The sequence below is a fragment of the Mesoplodon densirostris genome, chromosome 12 (assembly GCF_025265405.1).
Source record: "Mesoplodon densirostris isolate mMesDen1 chromosome 12, mMesDen1 primary haplotype, whole genome shotgun sequence".
NCBI lineage: Eukaryota > Metazoa > Chordata > Mammalia > Artiodactyla > Ziphiidae > Mesoplodon > Mesoplodon densirostris.
The window spans coordinates 21300107-21328092 of NC_082672.1; the positions used below are offsets into that span (position 1 = coordinate 21300107).

The window sequence follows — 27986 nt, forward strand, 5'->3', positions numbered from 1 at the left end:
CAAAAGAAAGACAGGAAACATGGTAAGTGCGGGTAAGGGCATTACAAAGCTTGCAAATGAAACCAAATCTCCAAAACATGATGATTTTGCTAAACTATTACAAATAACTCAGGAGAGAAAGCAACATACCCCATGTGAATTATTTGTCATCCCCTGCCCCATTCAGAGTTCCATCCAGTTGTTGAAGCCTCAAGCAGGTAGTAAAAAATTTTAAAAGAGTAATTGAAAACGCAGACTAAGATTTAAATGGTCAACACACAAATGCATAAACAGAATGTTTATAATGTAATGTTTGTTAAACTAATGTGACCAGAATTATTTTAAGTTACTACATTTCCATGCATGAAAAGAATGGGCCACAGTAAAACAAAAGTAATTATTTCTAAGACCGTTTTTTAATATTTCTAGTTCTGTATGCATTTTCAGCATCTGACACCTGTTCTTCACCATTGTAACCAACACAGAGTTGTTCAAAATAAAGTTTTGACCCAAAGTGGACTATGGAGATGCAGATCGGAGTGAGATAAACTCATAACAAGCAAACCAACACCAACAACCAGTAAAAATGTTTCATCGATATTTATATACCATATTTACAAAAGTAAAGTTAAACCAACTGGTCATTATGTACATGCATTAGTAAATATTGGTAGTTTACATTTACATATATGTACATTTGTAATAATCAAGTACAAAGATAAATTTTAAATTATTTTTATTTATGAAAAATATATATAATGTGACATACATACTTCAATTTGAGTGCCTGTTCAATACTCAGTGCTTAAAAATCTTTGGGAAAAAAAAATCCCAGAATACATTCTGATGGAAGATATTAAAAGTAAGAGGTAAAGAAATAATAGTAAGTGTTAAATGTAATTTTAATAAGTAGAGGAGGTGAGCAGAAAGAAGATATACATCCAGGCGGGAATCACATAGCATAAACCAGATGAAGAATAAGAAATGGCAGATGTGCAGTTTTTCCCAAGATCGGTTCACTCGAAAATGAACACAACAGAGGTACTTTCAGGATAGGGTAAATGAAGCCTTGGTAACGAGTTCATGCTGTGAGCCGATGCAGAACTGACTTCCTCCTAGAGATCCATGTACAAACATGCCTTGGACATCAACCGTAGAGTACGCTACCACGTCAGTTCCTTATTTGGCTTTCTTTAAGAGGCAAGGGTGCTATGTGCCATATAATGACCTCACAAAACTTCAGTAGGCATCTGTCCTTACAGATGAAACAGCGGGTGGGAACAACTCTCATTCCAAGTACGAGCTGGACTGGAATTCTGGGACCTCGAGTTTTTTCCTTCTCTAAAGACTGAGGTCCCTAGGGATTAGGGCAACTCACCCCAGTGCAGACAGCCTCAAAATCTTTCCCAGTGTGCTTCCCCTCCCATTCCGGTCGGGGATGGGGTGCGGCGGCCTGGGCCCCCTGCTAGTTTTGGCAGGGGCAGCAGAAGCAGCAGACGGTCCGGCAGGGGTTCTTCTTCTTGTACTGCACGGCCTTGCTCACCTGCACCTTGGCCTGGCCGGTGTAGTCGAGGGTCTTCTGCACGTTGAACTCGATGACGTCCAGGGTGTCAGCCTGCTGCTCCACCAGCATGGCCATCTGCAGGAAGAGGTCGTGCAGGTCGCGGATGCGGCTCTCCAGCCGCAGCATCTCGCGGTGGCGGCTCTCGATCTCGTTGAGGGCCGCCCGCGCGCCCTTCACGTCAGCCAGCAGGTTCTCTGAGAACACGTCCCACTTGCCTTGTTCGAACATGTCCTCGATCTGGTCGCCCGACACGTCCTTGCCCATGATCTCCAGCTGGCGCTGGATGCGGATCTTGCAGTTTTCGCGCTGCTTCATCTCGGCCTGGTTGTACTCGTGCATGGCGGCCTGGAACGGGCGGGTGAGAGCGCTGTACTGTGCGCGCGCGATGCGCGCCACGGCCGAGTGCGCGCCGTGCTGGGCCTCGGCGACCTCGCTCAGCGCCTTCATGGCGCTCAGCTTGCGGTGGATGTTCTCGCCCCGGGCCTTGATGTCCTTGGCAATCGAGTTGGTGTCCCGCTTGATGCTGCTGAGGCGCCGCATGGACGTGAGGAAGCGGGTGTTCTGCTTTCCCAGCCGCTTAACGTCGAGAGTCAGCTGCTGGTTTTCATCCTGAAGGTCCTGGATGTCTCGGTACAAGGATTCCAGGATGTGGTCCGTCTCGAACACGATATCCTCGGGGGGCGAGTCAAATTCATTGTCCTTGTCTGGGAACTGCTGTTCATACCGTTTGGTTAACTCCACAAGTTCTACTAGTCGGTCCTTCATTATGCCTGTAAATAGAGATACTGAGGTTAAATTCCTCAGAATTTAATTTATCGAGAGTCAGATATTTGCACTGAGGGAATTAAAGATTGAAATAAAGAAACCTTCGGCTCACTGCTCAGCACTCCCAATTCTTTACTCCTGGGTGTAGGTAAGAAATGCACTAAAGGAGCTAAATGTTTCATAACATTTTGCTTATGAGTAATGGACTAATGTGACTGAGAGTCACGAACACACCTTTTTTTTTTTTCTTTGCGGTACACGGGCCTCTCACTGTTGTGGCCTCTCCCGTTGCGGAGCACAGGCTCCAGACGCGCAGGCTCAGCGACCATGTCTCACGGGCCCAGCCGCTCGGCGGCACGCAGGATCCTCCCGGACCGGGGCACGAACCCGCGTCCCCTGCATCAGCAGGCGGACCCCCAACCACCGCACCACCAAAGAAGCCCCACACTTGTATTTTATAGCTTGTAGTATCTCAGTGCAATAGAGAAGGTGCCCAGAACTCAAGCAGCAATTTCAAATTTTAGATTGCATTGGGAATCCATCTCTTTTTCTTGCTTTACTGTTCTCCAATAATTGCAAATCAAAGCACACCAGAGAAAAGAAAAATAAGAATAAAAGACTTGCAAGGATAATGATTGTTAATTAAGGCCAGTCAATTTACAAGGCTTTGGGGCCACCTCTAAGTGTTGTCTATCCTGTGTCTATTTCAGCACTGGTGAGCATCCTGTACATCATAAGAATATTTTTTTTAATGATAGAAATCATGGTTTAATTTTTTATCTTAAAAATATTATAAGAATAAAACATGCTTAAAGTAAAACAACAACAAAATGAACAAAGACAAAAATCTAAAAAGGAAGCATAAAATTTGGAAGTTGAAATCTCCTTGCTCTTCTGCCTAATATCACCTGTACACACTTCAGAGTTTGAATGTCTGTTTGATACTCAGTGCTTAAAAATATTTGGGGGGAAAACCCCAAAATATATTCTACTGGAAAATATTAAGAGTAAAAGAGATAGAGAAATAGTTAAGTGTTTTATGTGATTTTAGTAAGTAGGAGAGGTGAGCAGAAAGAAGATATTTATCTAGGTGGGAATCACATAGCACAAGCCAGATGAAGAATCAGAAGTGAAAGATGTTCAGCTTTTCCCAAGGCCCCTAGTAGTGTATCATTAACAAAACTTAAAAAAAAAAAAAGTTTTATATGGAAAATTTCAATTGTACACAAGCCTTGTAGCAGTAATGTAACTCCCATTTATCCATCACAGAGCAGCAATATTTGCCCTTTTTTTTCTTTTTTTTTTTTTGCGGTACGCGGGCCTCTCACTGTTGTGGCCTCTCCCGTTGCGGAGCACAGGCTCCGGACGCACAGGCTCAGCAGCCATGGCTCACGGGCCCAGCCACTCCATGGCATGTGGGATCCTCCCGGACCAGGGCACGAACCCGCGTCCCCCGCATCGGCAGGCAGACTCTCAACCACTGCGCCACCAGGGAAGCCCAATATTATCTTCTTGTAGTTAGATTTATTCTCCTCCACGCTGGCATCTAAACAGCCAAATGAGATTTCACTTTATTAGAATGATGCTAAAATGAATATTTTTCCTAACCCATGGGGAACTGGAGAGAAATTTTAAATTTAAAAATTTTTTAAATCTTGTTAAAAGAAAATGATGATTACAAATCAGAATGTATCTTTATGCCTAGGTCCACCACTGGTCCATATGGTGCCTTGATGAGCCCTTGTGTAGGGACCATATGACATCTCTGGGTAGATGCAGCCCTCCTCCAGGGCACAGGGACTGATAATCTGGCATGGGACAGGTTTCCAGCCCCCCTCATCCTTGTGCTGACCACAACTTGCAAAGCCCTATGGGATCACCCTGAAAACACCTTTCTCGACCACCTTACCCAGTCCCTCCTACCCATCACCACCACAGACTGCAGTAGGGGCCAGGAAATCCCATAGGTCCTGTGTCACAGTAATTTAGCAGTTACTTTTTAAGACACACCATAGTAACACGACCCTTAAAGGGCAAGGAGTGTACTTTCCCAGCCAGGTTGATTCAGATCCATAAATAATAATTTCACTCAAATAAGTAAAACCTGGTGTTTTAAGCAACTTGCCTAAAGTCAAGTCACACAGTTAATAAATATGGAACTGAGATCTGAATCCAGAAAATCTGACTTGAGAGCCCTTCTGTAAACCACAAAGCTACACTAGCTTCTTTTTCCTGAGCCTCGCCCTAAAAAGGTTTCTGAAATCATTAATCTTATAGGGAACTTACTCCCTGTCTTAGTCCATCTGAGTTGCTGTAACAACATACTACATACTGGATGGCTTATAAGCAACAGAAATTTGCTTGTAAACAATGGAAATTTATTTCTCACAGTTCTGGAGGCTGGAAGTCTGAAATCAGGGTGCCAGCATGGTCAGGTTCTGTGTCTGGTAAAGGCCTGCTTCCTCGGCCTTTGTCTCACTGTAACCTCACATGGCAGAAGTGGCAAGCAAGCTCTCTGGGGTCTCTTTTATGGGGCCACTAATCCCATTCATGAGGGTTCCACCCTCATGACCTAGTCACTTCCCAAAGGCCTCACCTCCCAATACCATCACCTTGGGGGTTAGGATTTCAACATATCAATTTTGGGGGGAACACAAGCATCCAGATTGTAGCATTCCCTAATTGAGGTTTTATATTTGGAGGAATTATTAGCTTCTAATAACCTAGATCTGGATGAACACATGAAAATCTTTCTACTATTACAACCATTACCTTCTCTCCTACAATAATCTCTTCATATCAGTTTCCCCAACACTGTAATGTTTCAGTTATTAGAGCACTCAATCAGGTAGTCACTCATCACAACTGTCCAAAAGCCCACAAAAGTATTAGCAATCACAGATAATTCTCTTCTAATAAAGATTCACTGTGGTTATGACTGACCCAAGACTGTTGAAATACCAAAGCACTGATACTTGGAGGTAGAAGTTTTACAGTCAGGGGCATAGAATTGACAACTGAGGGAATGCTAGCAGATGGCCTTGCTAAGGGAGAAAGTAAAGAAAGGAGCGCTCCAGGTTCAAGGGTCAAATCATCCATACGAGTTTTTCCACTGTTATCTGTATCAGCATTTACAAACAAACACAGTTGTTGTTGTTGTATCTTACATCTGATTTGGCTTTGGCCTTGGAATGTGAAGCAAACTTTTGTCTGGAAAATACAGAGGAAATCTATGTAGAAAGAAAAAAATGATGGGGAATAAATCATTGAGTCTAGTTTAATTAAACTTTATATTTCATAAAAATATAAAGTTTTTTTATGGAGTATTTTAAAAAAGAGAAGTCAATAGAGTTTTCAGAATCATTAATGACTTTTATTTTCCAACTCATAATACTAGCTAAGGACAATCCCACAGAATTTTTACATTTCCTTTCCTGTTCCTCTTCCTCTTCAAGTCCTATAAGCCACTGATCCTAATCCTGTTGGCTGGTTACTCCTCTTTAACCCTCCAAGGAAACAAATTATTATTTTCAGCTGGCATTTTTTACACGACTGCAGAAAAATCTCAGTTATCCAACATCATCAGTGCATGAGGTTTTCTCGTGTAAGCGACTTTTACCTAACCAAAGTTTCTCCCTTCAAATGTAAAAAGTATTCACTCCTTTTTGTTGGCAATCCTCTTCTAAACTGCAATGACATATTTCATTGCTTCCTTAAAGAGAGAACATTGGATACCATTTATCGGTGACTCAGATTATCATTACTAACATCTTTGAACGGTGTGATGATGCACTTTTGTTTTGAAATGTTTCTCTTTCCTCATGGTTACAAGGTCAAACCTTACCACAGTCATCTCCATATACTGCTGTTGACATTCCTCTCTCTCCCCATACAGGTTGTATCAGACCAAGAAATTATATAAAAACCAAGCATTTAACAATGGTAAGCTATAAGTGGGTCAGCAACACTCTAGAGTCGAAACTAAGTAAAGCAAGGAAAGAAAAACTAACTCAGTCAGTGGCAAACTGAGTGTCCAACGTGAGCCTGCCTTTTTACTGGACAACTGATATATAACCAACCCATCAACAATCTTCACAATAACTATGAAAGCATCAAATTGTTAGATTATTTCCATGATGTGATGACCATCAATTCATAACCTACTTTCTTGACCTGACTTCCTATGTGGCCCATTCTTTCCCCCCCAAATATGTACACACTCTTTGTGAACAGTTGAAAAAAAATTTTCAACCAACATTCTTTCCATGTCCTCCAATCAAGAGGTATAGACTATTTCTCAACTTCTTGAATTTGGAGTGTGGCCATTAGACTGGAACTTGCTTTGGCTAATGAGATGTTAGTAAATATAATGCAAGCAGAGGCTTGAAAAGCACTTGTGCAAAAGAGCTTATTACTCTTGTAACAGACCCCTGATACAACCATATGAAGAAGCCTGGGCTAGCCTGCAGGAGGATGAGACCCAGGGATTTCAGTAATCCCGGCTGAACCCAGCCCCCAGCTAACCCACCGACTGACTGTAGCTACATGAATGAGCCAGGGGACACCAACAGAAGATGGATCAGCCAATCAAAAGAATTGTGAGAAATAATTAATCATTGCTGTTGAAGCCATTAAGATTTGTAGCAGTTTCTTAAGCCACAAAAACTAACATACAGAAACTGGTACCTAGAAGTAGCATGTTGCCATAATAAAAACCTAAAATATTCAGTATCAGCTTTGGGACCAGACAGCAGGTGGAAAGTAGTGAGATAACTATTAGCAAAACCCAGAAAAATAGCATGCAAACTGTTGGTGGAGACTGGAGAAGTGACGAGGAAACTGTACAGCAGTCAGGGAAAAAGGCAACCCACATTCTGCTGCAGCAAAACAACTGGCAAAAGTGATGTCTGTGGCAGCATGAAAGATACACAACGAACTTTGAAGTTAGCTGCAAAGATCTCCAGGAAGAATGTTGGAAGAGTTCACTGAGTGTTTCTAGCTGCATATAAGGTTCTGCAAAAGAGGAATGAGCTGAAACATGAATTATCTAGCTAATAAGCATTATTTAGAGAAAATAGAGAAGAACCAGAACTCATGTGACTGGAAAAGAAAATCTTTTACCTCTCCAGTCTCTTCAGCTGGAGGACAAGAATTTTAGAGCAAGAAATGGCCTCAGAGTGAAGACCTTTGTAAAATTTAACGTGGTGCCTCATAGCGCTTCTCAGCTGGACAAAAGGGCCTCTAAGACTCCCTGAGGCACTGTCTCATAGCACCTTGATGCTCAGCCCAGAGGAGAGAAAGATATGTCTGACTTGAAAAAAAATTCTGGCTGTGGGTTTCAGGGGCCTGGACCCTACGGGAGTCTTAAGAAATGCACAAAGTTTTGAAGAGAGTTTTACTGACAAGCACAAAAGTATGACCTAAAAGAGACAGAGACCATTCAAAGAAAAAGAGGCCTCTGGATGCTCGATTTTTTACAGTAAGAACCAGGCTAAGGAAATTATTTAGAAGCAAACATAAGCCATTTCTTATGGAAAGGGAAGAATGTTTCAGAGGGGAGAGCCAAGAGCAGTAGAGAAATAGACACCAGTGACCCATTCCCAAGGAAGAGAACTGGGTCCTCATCAAGGAACCTCCCCTTGCTCAGGAGTGGGGGGACACCTAGCAGCACGGACCTGGATAGAGCTGCTGTGGAGTGCTGATGCTATTTATATTCTGTTTCTGTAGTTTTGGGGGCATTATCTTTTCCCTGTTTCACCATGATACGTTGGGTGTGTATGGGGAAGTAGCTTGTTTATGATAACTAAAAACTATGATAACTAGATAACTAAAATATATAGTTATGTTATATATAGAGTATATATATCATATCTATATGCTATGTAGATATGATTGTTATCTATGATAACTAGATAACTAAAAAGTTCATTGTCTCAGGATCAAGAGGATCCACATCTGAAGGGCTGTATCTGAGGGGTCTCATCTGTATCCAGAAGTGATGCAGATCATGAATAAGCCTCTGGACTTAGAGGCTGATGCCTTAATGGGATGAAGCTTCTGAAAATCCTACGATGGGGGGAGCGTATCTTTCTTGCAGGAGAAATGTGAGTCCTTTTTACCAAAGGCAGACTATATTTGATTGCCAAACAAACAAACAAACCAGCCACAAATTCTTAGCAGTACTCCTGATCAACAAGTGGTGTTGATGGAAAACACATGCCCTGTTAATAGAGGCTCTTAACCTTGGGCATTTTGGGAGAGCGAGGCGAAGCTTCATTGGCAGTAATCTGCTGCCTTCTCAGCAGTCAGTGTATGGCAACTCACAGGGAGGGCAAAGGGCTACGAAAGTCACAGCTCTGGAAATAAGTGGGGTACCCCTAGAAGAGAAGGTGCAACAGAATCTGGGGAGCACATGGAAGAAACGGCGACCAGACTGTGTTGAGCAGTGGTCAACATATTAACTGGTTTTGTCTGGCAAAGTGTTTTTGGTTTGTTTTGTTTGTTTGTTTGTTTGTTTTTGCGGTATGCGGGCCTCTCACTGTTGTGGCCTCTCCCGTTGCAGAGCACAGGCTCCGGACGGGCAGGCTCAGCAGCCACGGCTCACGGGCCCAGCCGCTCCGCGGCATGTGGGATCTTCCCAGACCAGGGCACGAACCCGTGTCCCCTGCATTGGCAGGTGGACTCTCAAGCACTGCGCCACCAGGGAAGCCCTGGCAAAGTGTTTTTAATAGTTCTTCAGTTGAGGGGGAAAAGCTAATTCTCAAAAAAAAAAAGTAGCATCAATTTCTCTACTCTTCCAATCTGGGTTTGGCTGTGAGACTTTCTCTGACAGAGAGGACAACAGAAAACATGCTGCAAGCAGAGGCTTGAATAAGCACTAGCATATTGGGGCTTGTCCCCTCTTACTACTAAGAGCACTGAAACCTCTATGTGTGGAAGCTCAGGCTAGCCTCCGGGAGGATGATGACCATATGGAAAGAGAGGCCAGCCCCCAGGTGACCCACCGCTCCATCTGTATGACTGAGCCCAAGTGAGGCCACTGGAAGAAGCACTCAGTATTTACTTTCTGCCAGGTACTGTTGTAGAAATTTTACATAGATTATCTCATTTAACCCTCATAACCATAAGAGATAACAAATCGTGATTTGGTGATGGTTTGTTACCCTGACAAAGCAAACTGATACACTCCTCTTTCAGTTTCTCTATACCCCAAGATGTGTGTTCTTCTTAAACAGGACCTAGGAGGATGATGAGACTCATGGATAAATCGTAATTTTTGGCAAGTAAATGCTGTTGCATTCATTGCAATGAACAGAGTTCATTGCCACAATTTAAAAATACAAACATAATAATTGTCCTGTTGATATATGACACCTACTTGATGATCATGGCCTAAGTACACACCTGGATTTTGATTCAGTATACATTTACAATTTTCTATTCATATTGTATACAAACGTTCATGTAAAGCATACACATAAAAGGAGCATGTGTTTCTTAACAAGCCTGAGGACAGTTTTCCTTTCCTTTTGAGGAATATGGTCATTAGCATGGTGAGGAGAAAAAAAAAATGATGCTAAAAAAAGATTATCTCATACACAAGCAAGATTCTGCAGAAGCTGTTTGATAATGCAGTATGCTAAATCAGGGTTCTTGAGCAGTGGGGGCAGGACAGCACAGAGATACTAGGCAGTTCTAACCTTGGCTGAGTCTCAGTCTAAGAGATTCTGAGAACTTGAAAAGCCAGTTTTGAAATGGAGGTAGGGCCTCCCTGGTGGCGCAGTGGTTGAGAGTCCGCCTGCCAATGCAGGGGATACGGGTTCGTGCCCCGGTCTGGGAGGATCCCATATGCCGCGGAGCGGCTGGGCCCGTGAGCCATGGCCACTGGGCCTGCGCGTCCGGAGCCTGTGCCCCGCGACGGGAGAGGCCACAACAGTGAGAGGCCCGCATACCGCAAAAAAAAAAAAAAAAAAAGAAAAAAAAAAAAAAAAAAAAAAAAAAAAAAAAGAAATGGAGGTAGATGGTTAAGTGTATCACAAGTCTATTGTTCAGATCACTAAAGTAAAGAACACCAGTCAGGCAAAATACAACTTCCAAACATGACTCTCCTGCCATATTCCAAACCTCCCTTTGTCATCCAAGACTGAAACAGAGACAATTCTTGCTAACAAACGAAAAAGAATAAAAATTAGTGTAATGTGTACTAGGTTCCTAAGGAACATTAGAAGTGGATTAAGACCCTACTCGTCTTTCAGAGTGTTTAAGGCAATCAGGATACTGCTTCTCAGCTGTAGAATCTGGTTAGAATTCCACATCCACTCAGGGCAGTGGAAGAGAGTGGCTAAGTGTCCAGCCTGAGGAGACAAACTCTGCCACCCCTGGGACTAACCAAGGCTCTCTCACTGGTTTCAGGGTTCCCAGCAGTAAGAGAGGGCGATTCGTAATAGATAAGTGCTTTTCAAATGTCTGCTGATGTCACATTTCCTTGCAGTCACCTTCTCTCTGCCTTATCTTCCACACGTATAAATACCGACTGACTGCGTAAGAGGAGGAAGAGAATTAAATGAGATAATCCAGGTAAAGGTCTTAGAAGAGTGCCCAGCAGACAGTAAGCACTCTGTATATGCACCCGATTATCGTCTATTCTGTGATTTTAATTTACTCAAAAAACGAATGCAGATTCAGTAACTATTAGTATAAATAGTGCATTTGTTGATATGCTGCTAACAGTTTATTACTAACAGTTTGTTACTCATAATCATAAGTGAACACTAATACATGTGGGTCACCAGATTGTTTAAGGTTTTCAATAACTTTTTTTTTCCAACTCTTTTTGTAAAAATTTCTTTTTTTCTGAGAATGAATGCAACCCTTGCTCTTTGAAAAGAAGAAGAAATAATCCAATGACAGAATTGTTTTACATGGAAAGTAAACATTTCTCATCATTTAATACCACTATATATAATAACTATAAAATAACCAATGGTAAAAGGCTAATACATATTCTTCCAGACTCTTCTCTAATCTAGAAAGTTGTGAACTCTTAAGAGACAGCATCCAGAAGAACTGACCCTGATACTGGGAACTATGGAACATTTTTCTCGTAAACTGCAAGAGTTCTCTGGGCTTCCTCCTGCCAGGGGGCCCCTCAGGGATGCAGGGCTCTAGGGCAGGCACCACCATACTCTCCACCACCAACATTTTCGTGCAGGTGGTATCAGGTAAAAAGGAACACCGAGGGCAACCTGGAAAGGGAAAGGAAATTCTTTAAAAAAGAGAGAGAATCCTCATGTTTTACTTTCACACTTAAGAATCCCAAAGCGGTTACTCCAATTCCACACATTTGGGAGACCGAGTCTTGAAGTGCCTAAGCCAGTCTGAGGACTGGTATGTTCAGGACTCAGGGTTTGTAAAGTCAGTGTCTAGGCTTTCTTGTGGGAACAGATGAACGATTTTAATTCAGTAAACATCCTTCGAACATCTCCCTCATAAACGTCTCACAAAGGTAAGCCCCATTCCCCACCCCATGAGGTTTTGTTGCTAGTGGGGGAGCGGTGTTTGTTTTGCTTTCCAGGAACATACTGGGAAGAAGTCTTGCTCATCAGCTAACTGACTTGAGTCCTGAAAACAAATGTGGCGCGTGTGAGAAAAAGCGCTCCCCTGGGTGTCAGAGGACTGCTCCCCGTTTCCTTCTCTAGCTGTATAAAGTAGAGCGAGACATTTCATATCTCTGAGTGTTAGTTTCTCCATCTGTAAATTGGTAATGACACTGTCTATCTCATAAGGGTTTCTTTTTTGATCAGTAAATGATGTAGATAATGTATATAAAAGCACTCTGTAAATTTAAACATCGTTTACAAACATGGCATTAGGAGTTATTATTTTGCACAGTTGCCACTCATAATCAGTTTATTTCACCAGGTAGTTTATTTAAAATACTACAAGTACTACTCCTTAAGAAACATGTGCAGACCAAGTGATTTAAAATGATCCTGTAAAACCCAACAACTATTCTAACATCAGTTTCTATATTATTCCTTAACTCAAGTGACAGAATATTAATGCCCTATATTCACTCAGAACCTCAGCAAAGTATGAGTTAAATGCCTTGCAGTTACTGTATACAAGGTGTCCAAGGAAACAAACTCATTTATCATAATGAAATTTAAAGGGAATATCTCACATTACACTTATCAAAGAAGACAAATAACAACTTTTTGAAAACAAAACTAACAAACTAAAAAGCAGGAGCTGACCAAATTTCTTATACATTTACCCCAATATAAACTGTTCCACATAGCAGTTGTGTTGTTTATTACAAATATAGAATCAACACCAAAAATATAATCTTACAGATCTTTTCATATTAACAGAGTTTTAAATTTCCCTTATATCTGAGCTTCTATTTTGTATTAAAGAGATGCTGCATCTTCGCAGTGGTAATTGGTAACGTTCATAATTGGAATCAGGGGATAACCTCCTATCTGACCAAAACTGCAGAAAATTCTATAGCTAAAGAATAACTTTATTTGTTCTCTCATGAACAAACTATTAATATCCGTGTAGAATAATCACCAGCAACCATGAAACACATACAATTTTAAGTATCATACCTTTCACTTTTCTGTTGAGCATTCATTATACTGTAATCAGATTTTAACATTATATTTTTAAAAAATCTCAATTGTATTAACTAAAATATATTCAAGAGTGTAGAAATCATGGCATCTTGTTAGATAAACCAAGTTGGGCACCGTGTTAACTAGCTTCTAAGTAATATTCATGAAATAGACTATGTGATTTAATGTTCTTGTGCACATCTTCAGGACACATATGCGTGCACAAGCTACTGGGACAGACACTTTCATGTGTTTAATTCAACAGGTATTTTGTGAGTATCTATTGTACTATGTGCTAGGAAATAAGAGGGGATGAGGTTAACTCAGTGAGCAAAAGAGTCATGGTCTCAGTCCTTTAAAAAAATATTTTTTAGGGCTTCCCTGGTGGCGCAGTGGTTGAGAGTCCACCTGCCAATGCAGGGGACATGGGTTCGCGCCCTGGTCCAGGAAGATCCCACATGCTGCGGGGCAGCTGGGCCCATGAGCCATGGCCGCTGAGCCTGCGCGTCCGGAGCCTGTGCTCCGCAACGGAAGAGGCCATAATGGTGAGAGGCCCGTGTACTGCAAAAAAAAAAAAAAAGTACATATATATATATATATATATATATATATATATATATTTTAGATAAGCAAAAAATGTTTATAGAAAGCATTTTTAAAGAAATAAATGAAAATTTCAAAAATGTGAAATAAGACTTGAAATATTTAAACTACAGGTATCGCTGAAACTAAACTTACGCTACTTGCTCACTCTCAACAATTTAAAGACATAACTATGAAGATAATGAAGGAAATACATCTTCAGTTTTCTGAGTAATTACAAAATTTTTCTTAATTTCAATAACTGGTGTCATCTATGACATGAAGATATAACAGCTTAGAATCTAAATCATGCTGCAAAGTTGAATAAACCTGCAATGGATTCCCAGCTCTAAGCAAATTGGAAAAACACTATCAATCTCCAGGGGTGCTCAGTAAGGTGCCTGAGACACAGTGAGTAAATTCTCAACAAAGGCAAGTATTTTTTCACATGATACTTATGGTTTTACTCATGTTGGTAAACATACACACTCTCCGTAACTATCAACAGGAAAATTTGTAAATGAGAGCTACTCACTTTTAACTTCACTGCCCTTAGTGTGTCCTGGCCCAAAGAAACTCCACTATGGCCACGTCATCCTGCCCTGCAACCAGAGATACCTCACCCCTCCCAATCCCTATCCAAATTCAAAACTTGCCCACTTAGGGACTTCCCTGGTGGTCCAGTGGCTCAGAATCCAAGCTCCCAGTGCAGGGCACCTGGGTTCAATCCCTGGTCAGGGAACTAGATCCTGCATGCCATAACTAAAAGATTCTGCATGCTGCAACTAAGACCCAGCGCAGCCAAATAAATAAATACATATTAAAAAAAACAAAGCAAAAAAAAACTTGGGACTTCCCTAGTGGCGCAGTGGTTAGGAATCCGCCTGCCAGTGCGGGGGACAAGGGCTCGAGCCCTGGTCCGGGAAGATCTCACATGCTGCAGAGTAACTAAGCCCACGAGCCACAACTACTGAGCCTGCACTCTAGAGCCTGTGCTCCACAACAAGAGAAGCCCACTGTAATAAAAAGCCCACGCACCATGAAGAAGAGTAGCTCCTGCTCGACGCAACTACAGAAAGCCTGTGCGCAGCAACGGAGACCTAACACAGCCAAAAAATTAATTTAAAAAAAATTAAAGAAAAAGCTTGTCCACTTAAACATCCCAATCCTATGTTCCATTCTCTATTTTTTTAAGGCAGTAAATAGCTATATTGATGAATGTATCTGTTCTTACGTGCTAGTGGCTTAACATGCTACTCAATCCAGAAAACACACTTGTATGTTTAAAGAAGACCTATATTCTGGGTAAAATGGCAAATTAAACATTACTTTTGTTCCCTTCCAAAATTCCACTAAAGGAACTTTTGAAAAGGCATACACCAATGAGGTAAAAAACAACATAGAAGAGAGCAGCAACAAAATTTTGGAAGTCGTAAAGCAAATGGGCAGTGACAACTAGCCCAGCAGATACAAGAAAGTTGAATCCTAAGCAAAGAGTGGAGAAGGCCAAGAAATGATTACACCATAAATAAGTACTCAAAGGCTCAGGAACCAGAATTGAAGGCTGAGTACTTATGGAAAAGGAGGTGATGGTGGCGGGGTAACAACAAATATGTTTGGTTAAAAGCCTTTTTTTTGTTTGGTACGCAGGCCTCTCACTGTTGTGGCCTCTCCCGTTGCGGAGCACAGGCTCCGAACGCGCAGGCTCAGCGGCCATGGCTCATGGGCCCAGCCGCTCCGCGGCATGTGGGATCTTCCCAGACCAGGGCACGACCCCGCGTCCCCTGCACCGGCAGGCGGACCCTCAACCACTGCACAACCAGGGAAAGCCTAGAAGCCTTTTTAACAAGTGAGTGTATCCACCATCCCCTGTCCTACCCTGGCAGGAGAGGAGCAAGGCTAGACTCTGAATCTAGACTGGGTTAGAGATACCCACCTGGAGAGAGGAGGATTAAGTGAATGTTTTTATAGGGAATGTTGGACCTCCAAGCCCTCTGTTCACCTACCATCCAGAACACTGACCTATGTCCTACAGGCAGGAGAATGGAAGACCGTTTTCCATAAAGTAGAAAGAAAGAAAAAGAAGTAAAAAATAACAGAAAAGATGAGGAATTTAGGGGTCCAATCCTTTAAGTTCAAATTCCAAATAATAGGAATTGCAGAGAGAGGACATTATACAAGGAGAGAGAGAGAGAGAGAAACAGATCACCTACAAAACATTAAAAGTCAAAACACTTAAATTAATGGAACATGGGACTTCCCTGGTGGCACGGTGGTTAAGAATCCGCCTGCTAATTCAGGGGACACAGGTTCGAGCCCTGGTCCAGAAGGATCCCACGTGCCACAGAGCAGCTGGGCCCGTGCGCCACAACTACTGAGCCTGCGCTCTAGAGCCCACAAGCCACAGCTGCTGAGCCTGCGAGCCACAACTACTGAAGCCTGCATGCCTAGAGCCCATGCTCCGCAACAAGAGAAGCCACTGCAATAAGTCCACGCACCACGACAAAGAGTAGCCCCCGCTTGCCGCAACTAGCGAAAGCCCGCGCTCAGCAATGAAGACCCAACACAGCCAAAAATAAAAATAAATAAGAATTTATTTTAAAAAAAGCTAATGGAACAATGCATTTTAAACTTTTGAGGAAGATGTATTTTCAACCCAGAATTCAGTCAAACCATCTATCAAATGTGAGAGTAGAATAAAGACATTTTCAGATTTACAAAGTCTCAAAATTTTTTATATCCTATGTTCTCTTTCTCAGGAAATAAGGAAGTGAAGCAGAAAAGATACAAAATAAAGAATCCTAACATGAGTTCTAACAGAGGAGAGAGGCAAAGGCATTCCAGGATGATGGCAAAGGGAAACTCTAAGATGATAACTGTGAACCTGGCTGAAAAGATATCTGTCTAGATTAGGTGAGTAGGTGGCAGGAGAGATTTCTTCAGAAAAATGAAACTGATAGAATTCCCGATAGGTCAAAATATCTGGAGGAGAGATTTAGACAATTTGGGGCTGAGTAGGTTGTGAGTGTAAATGAAACTAACAACAACAATAAAAACCAATTAACTTCCAGAAAAAAACATTATGTAGTTACAGGAAAGTAATCATGATATAATACATGGCTCAGCTATGATTAGCATTTTCATAATCATAAAAATACAATCATGGAATACTGATCTAACAAATTATAATGGAATTGTGTTGGGAGGATGGGAGGAGGGGAGAGAAAGGGTGCGTCTGGGGAAAAGAGGTGTGAAAATGAGCTAAAACACCATCTTCCATACAGAGCAGTCAATAGGTCATGCCTAAAACAAAACAATCAAGAAAGAGTAACAGAAGAGCGTTATTTAGAGACATGAATATAAATACTAAAAGAAACAGCAAAAATAGTCGAAAGTAGCTGCCTTTCGGAAGGGGGAAATTAAACAGACTTTTTGTCATTAGACTTTTATTTTTCATTAAATGTTTTATGGAACTAGTTGACTCTAATTATGTATGAGTAAGTTTGATGAAACTAAAAACTAGAGAGAGAAAGAGGAAAGAAGGAGGGCAGGAAGAAAGCAGGAAGGGAGAAAAAAGGCTTTCTAGATATCCAAAACACTAATCCAAAGGGCAATGGTGTGAATTTATGAGCTTGGCTTGGCACTAAGCAGGAACTCTTTAGGAATCCTCCGTCTTGTCTGCTCACTTCTTTCTCTCTCTCTTTCTCATGTAAGCATCTCTTTGCAGGTTCTGCTTTAGAATTAACACTTATACACATTTATAAGTGGAATCTGAAACTCTCCTCAAGTTAATATTTTGACTGAACTAAATCCAAAATTCCTGCCAGGGTTAAAAAAAATCTGAAAAAGAAAGTGATCCTAAAATAAAGCTCAAATAATAAATAATTAATTTTTTTAGAAATTGAAAAGAACACAGCGCTGGAGAAGCCCTAGCAGATATTAACACCTATTATAAGACAATAATTAAAAGCGTGATACTTTTGCCAACCTGAAAATTAGATAAATGGACACAAATAAAACATGGAGAAATATACCAATTATATATAAAATGTTAGTTTATGAAGAAGCAGCCATCAAAAAATAATAGGGGAGGAAACAATTTAAGCAACTAGAGTGATGTAATTGACTAGCAAGGATGTATTTCTCTCTAATCCTTACCAAAGACCCGATAATATACCTCAAGAACATCAAAGAATTAAAAATGCAAACATCAGTAACAGAAGTATTAATAGAAAATAAAGTGGAATATTTATCAGTACTCTGGGATAATAACTTTCTATGGGATTTGAGGTTGTGGAAGAACTCTCAAAGAAAAAGACAACGAAATCTGATTATATAAAATTTGAAATCTCTGTGCAACAAAAAAGAATAATAAATACTAAAAATTAAAGCAAGAGATTGGAAGAAAATATTTGCACAAAACATAATAGACATTAGGTAGGTACACAAAATTATGTGAATAGACAACCTCAACTGATAAGAAAATAACATGACAAAATATATTGAAGAAAATATACAGAAAGACAATCACAGGAGATAAAATATTCTCAATAAAAATATGAAATGATAGTATCTTTAGCAAATAAATACAAATTAAAAATAAGATACTAATTTAGATTTATTAACTTAGACAAAAATGAGGGGGGAAAATCACAATACAGTGTTTATCGATGCTTTAGTTACTAGATGGAAAGAATAAAATTGAAAACACTTACTGTGTATTTATGCTGCTGTCAGTGGTAGGTGTAGGTATCTAGATGTCAACAGAAAGGAGAAAATGTTCGTGGTGCTCTAAGTTTCAGCAAAGGGCAATTAATACCTTGAGAAATTTTCTAATTAAACAACAACAAAATTATGCTGACTACATGGAATTTTCTTCTACAAACTGTTAATCTTTTCAGATGAGTTGATACTACTATAGTTTTGACTCTTTAAGGGATAAGCTTCATCCTATTACAGTTCACTACCATAGCTTTTTATTAAAAAATTCTCATTCTCAATGAAAACATAAAAGTTGAACTAATTTACAAAAGAATTCAATTGGATTCACAGTGGTTAAACTCATCACCCACCTACACTGCAGCAATAAACCAAGCTCAAACTATGCAAAATAGAAAGTGTAAGAACAAATGTTTAGAATTATTTCCTCACCATTCATATATTCCCTATATACAATATTTATAGTAAAAGCAAGAAAAAAATTAGAACATAAATTGAGTATTACTTGCAATACCAAGGAATATGCCAAAGCATGGAAGTAAAGATGTGAGAAAACATTGCAAATGGTCATCACAGGACATCACATGTCCATTCACTTAAAAATCACACTTCCAGTCTGAGTTCTATTTTCACTTGCACTATAGTCTTTAATTCCAGTTTTTAGTATCAACATTGTTTTGAGATGCTGGATGGTGTAGATATGTTTACGTTGACTTAAATGAGATACAGCAGAGCATTCTACACCTCCATCTACATCTAGTAAATGCTGCCCCATGATGACTTAATCCTCCCTTCTCTGCAATCAGCCAAATGGATGGTATTCTTTTTTTCTTTTTTTGAACCAGGGACTGAAGCTGGGCTTTGGCAGTGAAAGTGCCAAGTCCTAACCACTGGACTGCCAGGGAATTCCCCAATGGATGGTTTTAGCATCCATTGGGGAATTAGCATGAGTTGAGCTGCTAAACCAGGCAGAGGCTACCAACTGCAATACAAGTGCTGCATCCTCTCTCAGCAGAGCTGAGAAAGTGAAGTGGAAAGATGAGAAGTCAGAGCAGACACTGACCTCTAAGCAAAGGTTCTCCAAACTTGGTCTATAATAAGACCCAAAGGCAAATCTGTCAAGCACCCTCCTAGGCCATAATCATCTGATTCTTAAAATTAACTCTTAAAAAGTTGTAATATAAACTCATGATTTTCAGAGCTTTAAGTTTACATCATTTTACTGTATATTACATATTAAAATATTAACAAATTAGCTTCTAGCAATGGCACATTGAAAGAGACACACAGAAATTTCCTTCTCTGTTCCTTAGCATCTATTTTATTCAATAAATGAAGGAGTCATTTTCTTGTTCTCTCTTTGCCAGTGTGTGCACTCACGTACTATAAACACACACACCACACACACACACACACGCATGTGAAGGATTGGTCAGTTTTGAACTAGAGAGACCAAAAGATCTTCCTTTGTTTAAAAAGAGGTCCCTTGTCTTATAACCGAAGCCAGGCTCATAGCTTCTATTTTTATATAAATTGTGTTTCATAAGAGTGGGACACTTTCTCTGACCTTAGATTAAGCTGCATTCCTGACTCCATGATCTCACACTTTATTATACCCCCTCTTTCCTAATATTCATCATATTCTATTGTTAACTGTTTCATTGCTTGTCTTCTTTGCTTGCCAATAAGCTCCATGGGGTCAAGGGCTGTACTTACTATGTTTGCCATGCACCCCAAAATGTCCAGCTAATAGAAGAGCCTCAATAAATATCTGTTGAATAACTATGCTTGCTAGACTGATTATTTCTTTCAATCATTTTTGATGAGGCTAGGTGTCTTGTACACCAAGATGAAGAAGACAGTCATTGCCTTCAGGGTGCTCACGGGCTGGTAGGGAGGATAATGATAAAAAATGTAATAATAGGGAGATATATGGGTTTACTTTCTGAGCTCAGTAGAAAATGGTGAACTCAACTGGTTAAGGGGAAGGGAAGGCTTCCTAGAGAAGGTGATGTCTGAGCTGATTCTAAACGATTTAACAGGGGTTAGCTGGGCAAGGAGAAGGGGAAGGGACCAGGCAGAGACAACCTGAGCAAAGGCATAAAGCATTGAAGGTATAGGAACTAGAGCAATTCGGTGCTGCAGGAGTGAACCAAACATATCAATACGTGCTAGGAGTTTTACCAGATTATTCTTTAGGTGACTAACATTTCCTACAATGACCTGACTCAAATTCAGTGCCTTTCCTTTTGAAGAAAAATAATTATTCCCCATTTCAATGAATCAGATAATATAGTTTCCTGACATAGTTATCTGTCTCATCCTATTAGATAGTCATTTAAAGCTTTAAGACAGCACCTCAAAGTTTCATCTGGCATAAGATTTTTCTGGAAAATCTTATTCTCCTAGAAAGTTTACTGATTCCTATAAATTCACTGATCCCCCCCCCACGCTTTTATCTACAACTATTCCAGGAATTTGGCATCTCTCCCCCAGTTATCAAGACAGTAAAAAGCCAAGCCAGAAACACCTCTCTCTCTCTCCAGCAATCCTGGTCGGAAGCCAGCCAAGGAATTTGGGCCAGGCTCTCCATTGGCCACACCAGGAATGTGCTATGAAAGACAAGGGGTGAATATCACTCTAACAAGCCTGCTGGGATTAAGGCTCAGGTGCTCTTCCGTTCCACAGCTCCCTTGGCTTCTTGCTAATCTGAAAAATTCCCATAGGCTTGGTCACCCTCAAGGGCATAATGGTTCAGGGCAATGGTTCTTAAAACCATAGCATGGATCGAAATCATCTGGGGAAAATGTGTTGAAAATGTCAATTCATGGGCTCCACTTTTAAAGATTCTGTTCTAGTAGATCTTGAATGGTGGCCTGGACTTCCCTTTCTGTTTTCTTTTTGTTGTTGTTTGTTTGTTCATAGCGGATGTTTTAAAATATCTCAGGCAATTCTGATCTTATAACCTACAGGCTACATACTGGGATTCACTGGACCAGTTTGGGGCCTGTCAAAGGCTTATAAAAAAGGGAAAGGGGAGGATGGAGAGAAGAGAGAGAAAAGGTAGCTTAATATCACAAAACTGTTTACCATTTAACAAGGGTAAAGCCTTGAATTGCAGCAAAGACCAGCACTTCTGTCGGTGGTCTGGACAGCCTGGGTGTTTGGTTAGCGTTCTGTACTGTGCACCCCACTCCACTCATCCTAGCCAAGCCTCACCTGGCTCTTCTGCGACTAATCTTCCCAGGATTAAGGCTACTGTCTTCTTGCTCTCTGGTTAGCTATTTGAAATCCTTAAGGGCCTTGGACAAAATGCCAGCTTCCTGGGCTTCACTCATCAGGGCAATGATCTGGCTTAGAAATAAACGGCAAGGCCCTCGCAGCGGAGAACACTTTCTTCCAGAGAAATGTAGTGGATGATGTGATACTCAGATCCCTTCACGACCAAGGCCCTTGTTCCCCGGGTGCCAGGAACATTGGTTGCGGAAGGCTCACAGCTCCAGGAATTGCCCTTGACTAAAGGGAGTTGCTTTGTCCAAGATTACACTTTCTGCCTGAACGCAGCCCACGTGATTTTGGGGATACAGTGACCCTTGCTTCATGGTGGCAGAACGATTCTGAAGGGCCATCCCACCTCCAAAGTTCCCCACTGTTGAGACCACCCTTGTACATGCATTGCAGTTAATTCTTCCCTCTGCATAATCCTGCTGTCCTCCCTCCCTGCCAAGTGTTATTTCCAGGGCACCTCCCCATAAATTTCTTGTGTGCAAATCTCAGAGTTTGTTTCCAGGACACCTGACCTAAGGTACTGGACTTGCCTCTTTTAGTCAAGTAGTGAGAGCACAGCGTACTGGGCCTCTGCACCTTACTTCTTGGGTAACGTTGGGGGGTCCCTTCATCTCTCCCAGGGTCTCCTTCCTTATCTATAGAATTTGAATACAGACAACGATAGTAATAATACTTATTATATCTGTTTTGCCAGGCTTTTATGAGAATTAAAGGAGAAAATATCCATGAGAGTACTTTGTAAGTAATGAAGAACTGTACAGTCTTGTCAGCTGACATCACTCTATGTTGGTTTACCATGTGATAATCAGGGAAGCGGGGGGGAAGAAGTGGGATATCTACTAATATTATACAATTCAGCTTACACACCGTGCCCGACTTTATCTGAAATTAAAAGATCTGCGTCACTAATCAATACACCCAGGCACATAATAGAAAATTAAAAAAAAAAAAACCCAGGAGGTGAGACACGCGTTGCTGCAACCCTGAAACTGAAACAGAAGTGAGAACCATCCTTGTTCACTCTTTTTCCATATGAAGATAGCAGTAGAGTTATTTCCACTACTCTGAAAAGTCAGAATTCACATGATTACCCAAAAAGTTATGCAATGAGCAATGAAATGTCATTTTATATCTTTGAACAGAGAAACAAGTATAACAATTGGGTATACAAAATGGGGAACACTTTTCTAAGCAACTTCTTATTTCTGGATTACCTTGATACTGTATCCACTAAAAAGAAAAAAAAAGTACATTAACTGAAAACATTTAATTAGCTTAAGAAAGATAACTGGAAATTACCAATCCTAAAACGTCTCCCTACTAAAAATTACCAAATTATTGAGCCTTACAAAGAACTTGAATGAGATACACAGATAATGTCTGGTATCCACAGACTCAGAAGGACTGACCAGCAAATGACTTACCCTGACAGATGGTTTCATTATCAGCAAAAGTCACAGAATGGTTAGCACTCGGAGGCTTAGAGACCTACCAGAGCCCCTAACTCTGGCAATTCTCCGCTCTCAGGGAAACCACAGTCAAAATGAGGAGGCCAGATAAACCCACATGAAATATTAACCAAAACCCTTCCCTTTATTGTTCTCTGAGCACTGAATGAATTACAGGCAGGCACAGAGGAATTTAGACCAAGGGGTAAACATGTGGGCTGGATCATCCTGGAAGGCTTCATGTCAGTCTCATATAATGAGAAACTATAAATATCTAGATTTCCTGGTAAAGCTAAAGAAATGCTGAATGAAACATTTTGTTTGTACGTGGAGAAAACATTTCAAAACTTCAAGTTTTAGATACTTGAACATTTTAAAACTTCAAACTTTCAGTGAGTTTGCTGATTCGTTTAGGTACAACATTAATTCAATGTCTATAATCCTTACATGGTCCAAAGTAGAGGCCCCTGAGGAAAAAGAGAATGAGACCGTGCTTGCTGAAGAAAACTCAGAGAATTATTCCATGCCAAGGTAGGCTGAATCATGAAATGATAATAGTGAAGAGTTGGGGTCATATTTTTTTAGTGGGGGGAGGTGGGGTTGTTAGTCAAAAAATATCTTTGTCAGGACCAAAGGAATCGACCTGAAAATAGAAATGAGGGCCCGAACCAGGAAACCTGAATCATTTTGCTCAGCAAAAATCAAGAAAACAGGGGATACAGCAGCGCCAGCTTCACTTACCAAGATTCTGGAAGTTAGAAGCAGGAGAGGCTGGTAAGTACCTGCTTCGGGGTAAAACCAGAACAAAATAGGCCCCAGAAGGCAGATTATGAACCAGGAGTATAAGGTCTGGAGTTGTTATGGACCTGCCTGCATCTATTAGTAAATCTTCTACCACCAGACTCTGCTCTGCAGATGAATACCCCCTGGCCACCCTTTCTGCTTCCCCATGGGAGCGATACTACAGATCTTAGCAACAAAATATTGAGTGCATCTAAGAAACACAAAGCGCTAAACTGAGGCAACTCTGAGGACAGTTGTGTGGAAGCTGTGGGAACCTTCAGTCACTCCATTAAAATGTTTTAAATTCCCAGGAGAAAAGTTCTGATTATTCTAGGTTTATTCCTAGACCAACCAGGTATTTCTTGGGGTGAAGGTGGGGGGGAGGGGTGCCACAGCACAATAGGACCAGAGGCAGCCCCATCTCATGTATTGATTGGGCTATTCCTGGTTGAGGGAGAATTGTCAGGATCAGGAGAGTGACTCTACTTTGAGTTCACCACAGTGTCCAAAACATCATTCATTCATTCATTCATTCACTAGTTCGTTCATAAAGACACTGTATCAGAGCAGAGTGGTTAAGAATGCAAGGTCTGCAAAGGGTAAAGGTGAGGAGGAGGGATAAATTGGGAGTTTGGGATTAACATATACACACTACTATATATAAAATAGATAATCAACAAGGACCTACTGTGTAGCACAGGGAACTCTACTCAATATTATGTAATGACCTATATGGGAAAAGAACCTGAAAAAGAATCGATATATGTATATGTATAACTGAGTCACTCTGCTGTACACATGAAACTAACACAAAATTGTAAATCAACTCTAATATAAAATAAAAATCATATCAAAATATTTTTTTAAAGAAAGCAAGGTCTGGAGCCTGATGCTTGGGATCAATTTCCTGGCTCTGACAATTACTAACACTGCACTTCCTTCACCAGTGAAAAGTAGTTAACTATCATACCTATCTCACAGAATTGCAATAAGGAGTAAAAGACTTGATTCACGTAATGAGCCTAGAATAGTGCCTAGAACATAATACGCACTCAATAAATTTTAGCTATTATTAGTATTCATTCAAAAATGTCTCACGAGTACTGACTATATGCCAAACGCTGTGTGAGTTCCTCATCGTCCTTGAAACCGAACCAACTCTTCCATTTATGTTCCTACCTTAGTCGTTAACTAGAAACGCAGGAGTCATCCTAACCTCCTCCCTCTCCCTCATTGCCCACTTCTGGGTTCTGTGGCCAGGTTCCACCTACTGAACATCTGTCAGCTCCTTCCCTCTTTTCCATTCCTCACTGTCCCTACTTGACTCAAGCCTTCTTTAATTTCTCATCTTGAATATTACAACAATCTCCTCTGTGTCTCCCTAAGGCCAGTGCCACTCTCATCCAATCTCTTCTCTCTCTTGATTCTAAGTTGTCTTTTTAAAACAGGTATCTGACAATATCATTCGATTGACTAAAGTCCTTTACAGGATAAACTCAGAGCTCCTACATGACATACGGACCTTCGTGACCTGGCCCAGCCTGTCTCTCCAGGCCCCTCCCCAGCTGGTGTCCACCCCCAAACAGGCTGATCCTTCTGCTGGGTGGTCTAGCCCTCCATCTGCTGATGACTCCTCCTCTTACATTAAGGTTCATTATTTAATTAATACTTACTTCCTAACACTTATCATGACTGAAGCCTGTGCCAAGTTCAGACAGTACAGTGATGAAGATCACACTCAACCCTTTCTCATAGAAAAAGTAATTTTGAGGCTCTTGAGAGAGAAATAAAGTATGGAGATTAAGGTAAAGTTGTCTCCAATTTACCACTGTTTCCCTCACTAGCTGGATATCTTATGGAATTGGAGAAATTGAATATATTCTGGTATCAGGTCCAAAAGCACCTCAGCAGATTCCAGTCCCAACAGTGGATTTACTCATTTTGAGTCATACAGCTATAATGCGTTAGAAAAGGTTGATTTGAACTATAAAAAACAGTGATCGGAAAGTTGCTTCAATATGGAGTTATAACGTTTTTATGCCATTAATTGGTCACTTAAAAATGCCTGTGATTGGGCTTCCCTGGTGGCACAGTGGTTGAGAGTCTGCCTGCCGATGCAAAGGAGACGGGTTCGTGCCCCAGTCCGGGAAGATCCCACATGCTGCGGAGCGGCTGGGCCCGTGGGCCATGGCCGCTGAGCCTGCGCGTCCGGAGCCTGTGCTCTGCAGCGGGAGAGGCCACAACAGTGAGAGGCCTGCATACCGCAAAAAAAAAAAAAAAAATGCCTGTGATTGTCTAGGGGTGATAACAGGCTAGACTTATTTTTACATGGTTATTAGATAATATGAAATATAGTCAATTCAGAATCTCTAAAAATCATGCCTTTCTAATTAATATATTTTTAAATCACTTATTGAATGAAACACTGACAAATAAGCTCAACAGGCTGCCTACAAAGACAAGTAGATGATTAAACCCAAAACCTTCCTCGTTCTTCCAGAAATGATGACGCACTTCACTGAAAATCCCAGATCTGCAAGAACTTCAGTCATATTGGGATATATTGGGCTCTACTGTGGGCATTGATTTGTCATTGCACTCACCTCCTTCTACTAGATTTTCCAGTGGATTTGCCAGCCTTCTACACCAGCCTTTAGGGCTCTTGTCAGCAAGATCCTGTCTTATTCTCAGCTGTATAACCAGAGCTCGGTAGAGAGACTGGCACAGAGAAGGTGCCCAATGACTGTCTGCTGGGCTGAATTCAGCTCAACTCAGCTCCAACAGTGATGCTGTCCACTTCTCTACTGTGTCCCTTCCTAAGAGCTGCTAACCTGCTGCAACAGACCTATCAGCTTCAACATTTTAATTTCTTAGCTCCAACTGGTATCCACCATCTTCACAACTTTTCATGGGGCACTAATTTACTAAAGACAAACTGTCTAAAATATCTTGATTCAGAGTGACATACAATCACCAGGTAATGTGACATACTTCTACAACACCATCCCAACGAAAGTAATAACAAACCAGTTATTGAATAATGAAATTAATTTTCTCTTGGGCCTCTGTGGCAAAGCACATGATTTTAATGGTTATCTTACATCAGTCTAGTGACCCTAGCTGGTATGCTGTACCATCAGGTGCTCTTGCAAACAAAACTTTAAACGGTTACTTCCTATACCACCAGCCCCAGTTTAGCAGCGCCTGCATTTCACATCTTAATCTTATTTTAAATACAGCCAGAGCAAACCTCACTTTTCAAAAGTTCATTAACAAAGTCTTACAATTAAGAGAGCAGCGCTGTGACTCATTTTTGGATACCCGTGTGGAAATAACAACTCCTCTCTTTGCTGAGAAACGGCTTAAACAAGTGCGCGAGAACCACAGGAAGTAACACAGACCTCGGCTACTATGAGCCGAGTCTAGATAGAATTCCCTCTCGGGACGGTGTGGTGCTTCTACGCGCTGCCACTACCTGTTGTCCCCATTCTTCTGAAAAGAAAACAGTTTTATGTGGGCTTGGAAGGAACTATTTCAAGGCGGTATCAACTTCTCCGTATTTCTTGGCTCCTGAGTCATACTGCCAAGTTCAAGTCAAGAAGTCCCCATTCTGGTATTTTTGAGAAAGTGCTACCTAATAGGAAGTGAAGAGATGATCAAACCGAAGTAATGCCTCCACTAACTTAAAAAAAAAAATCAGCCTTTCGACTCAAAAACAAAAGTAGTCTTGGGTGGATACTGTATAAGGTAAGCCTTCAACAGGTGATCTTTTAAATAATTTCTATGAAGCTCTAAATGCGCAGTCCCTTGTCCACTAGGAGAAAAAGCAATCACTGCGCTCGGTATTAGGAACCCAAATGCCGTGTTCCCCGACGTGCCGAGAGGCGGCAAGAGACCCGACATCCCCCCAAAGGCATCCCTCGTGTCCCCGACCAAGCGAGTCGCTCCACAGCTCTCAGCGAACAGCCTAGCGGGGCGCGTCCTCGCTCCTAGGGGCGGTGAACGAGAGAAAAAGAGACCCAAGGGAAGAAACACAAACCAGGAACGGGACCGCGCGTGCGAACCGAGAAGCCCTCTCCAGTGGGCGCCCGGCGCGGGGATGGAAACCTGTGGCGCGACTCCTGGCGGATGGGCTCCCGGCGCCTCCAGCGGCTCCACTGCGACCTCCCCAGCTCCGCGCCGCTGCCGCCGCCGCATCTGGGCGTCGGCCCGGCCCCCCGGGCGTCGGAAGCTCCTACA

The 27986-nt window shown here is 41.4% G+C and overlaps 1 protein-coding gene across 3 annotated transcripts; it reads right to left on the minus strand.

The window, feature by feature from the left end:
- Positions 1–698: 698 nt before the first annotated feature.
- Positions 699–27968, minus strand: STX11 (syntaxin 11). 3 transcript variants are annotated; one of them, XM_060114936.1, is made up of 3 exons: positions 27787–27968; positions 18225–18262; positions 699–2313 (listed from the first exon to the last, which is right to left on the minus strand). In XM_060114936.1, exon 3 carries the CDS (start codon positions 2306–2308, stop codon positions 1445–1447), a length of 864 nt encoding a protein of 287 aa, XP_059970919.1. In that variant the 5' UTR covers positions 2309–2313; positions 18225–18262; positions 27787–27968; the 3' UTR covers positions 699–1444. The 3 variants fall into 3 exon arrangements, with proteins under 3 accessions (XP_059970919.1, XP_059970920.1, XP_059970918.1); XM_060114937.1 differs by lacking the exon at positions 18225–18262 and having other exon boundaries at positions 27855–27968; XM_060114935.1 differs by lacking the exon at positions 18225–18262.
- Positions 27969–27986: the final 18 nt, after the last annotated feature.

What these genes read in the sequence shown, in the direction of transcription:
- STX11 (XM_060114937.1), bottom strand. Translation starts at nt 2,308, where the DNA reads ATGAAGGACCGACTAGTAGAACTTGTGGAGTTAACCAAACGGTATGAA.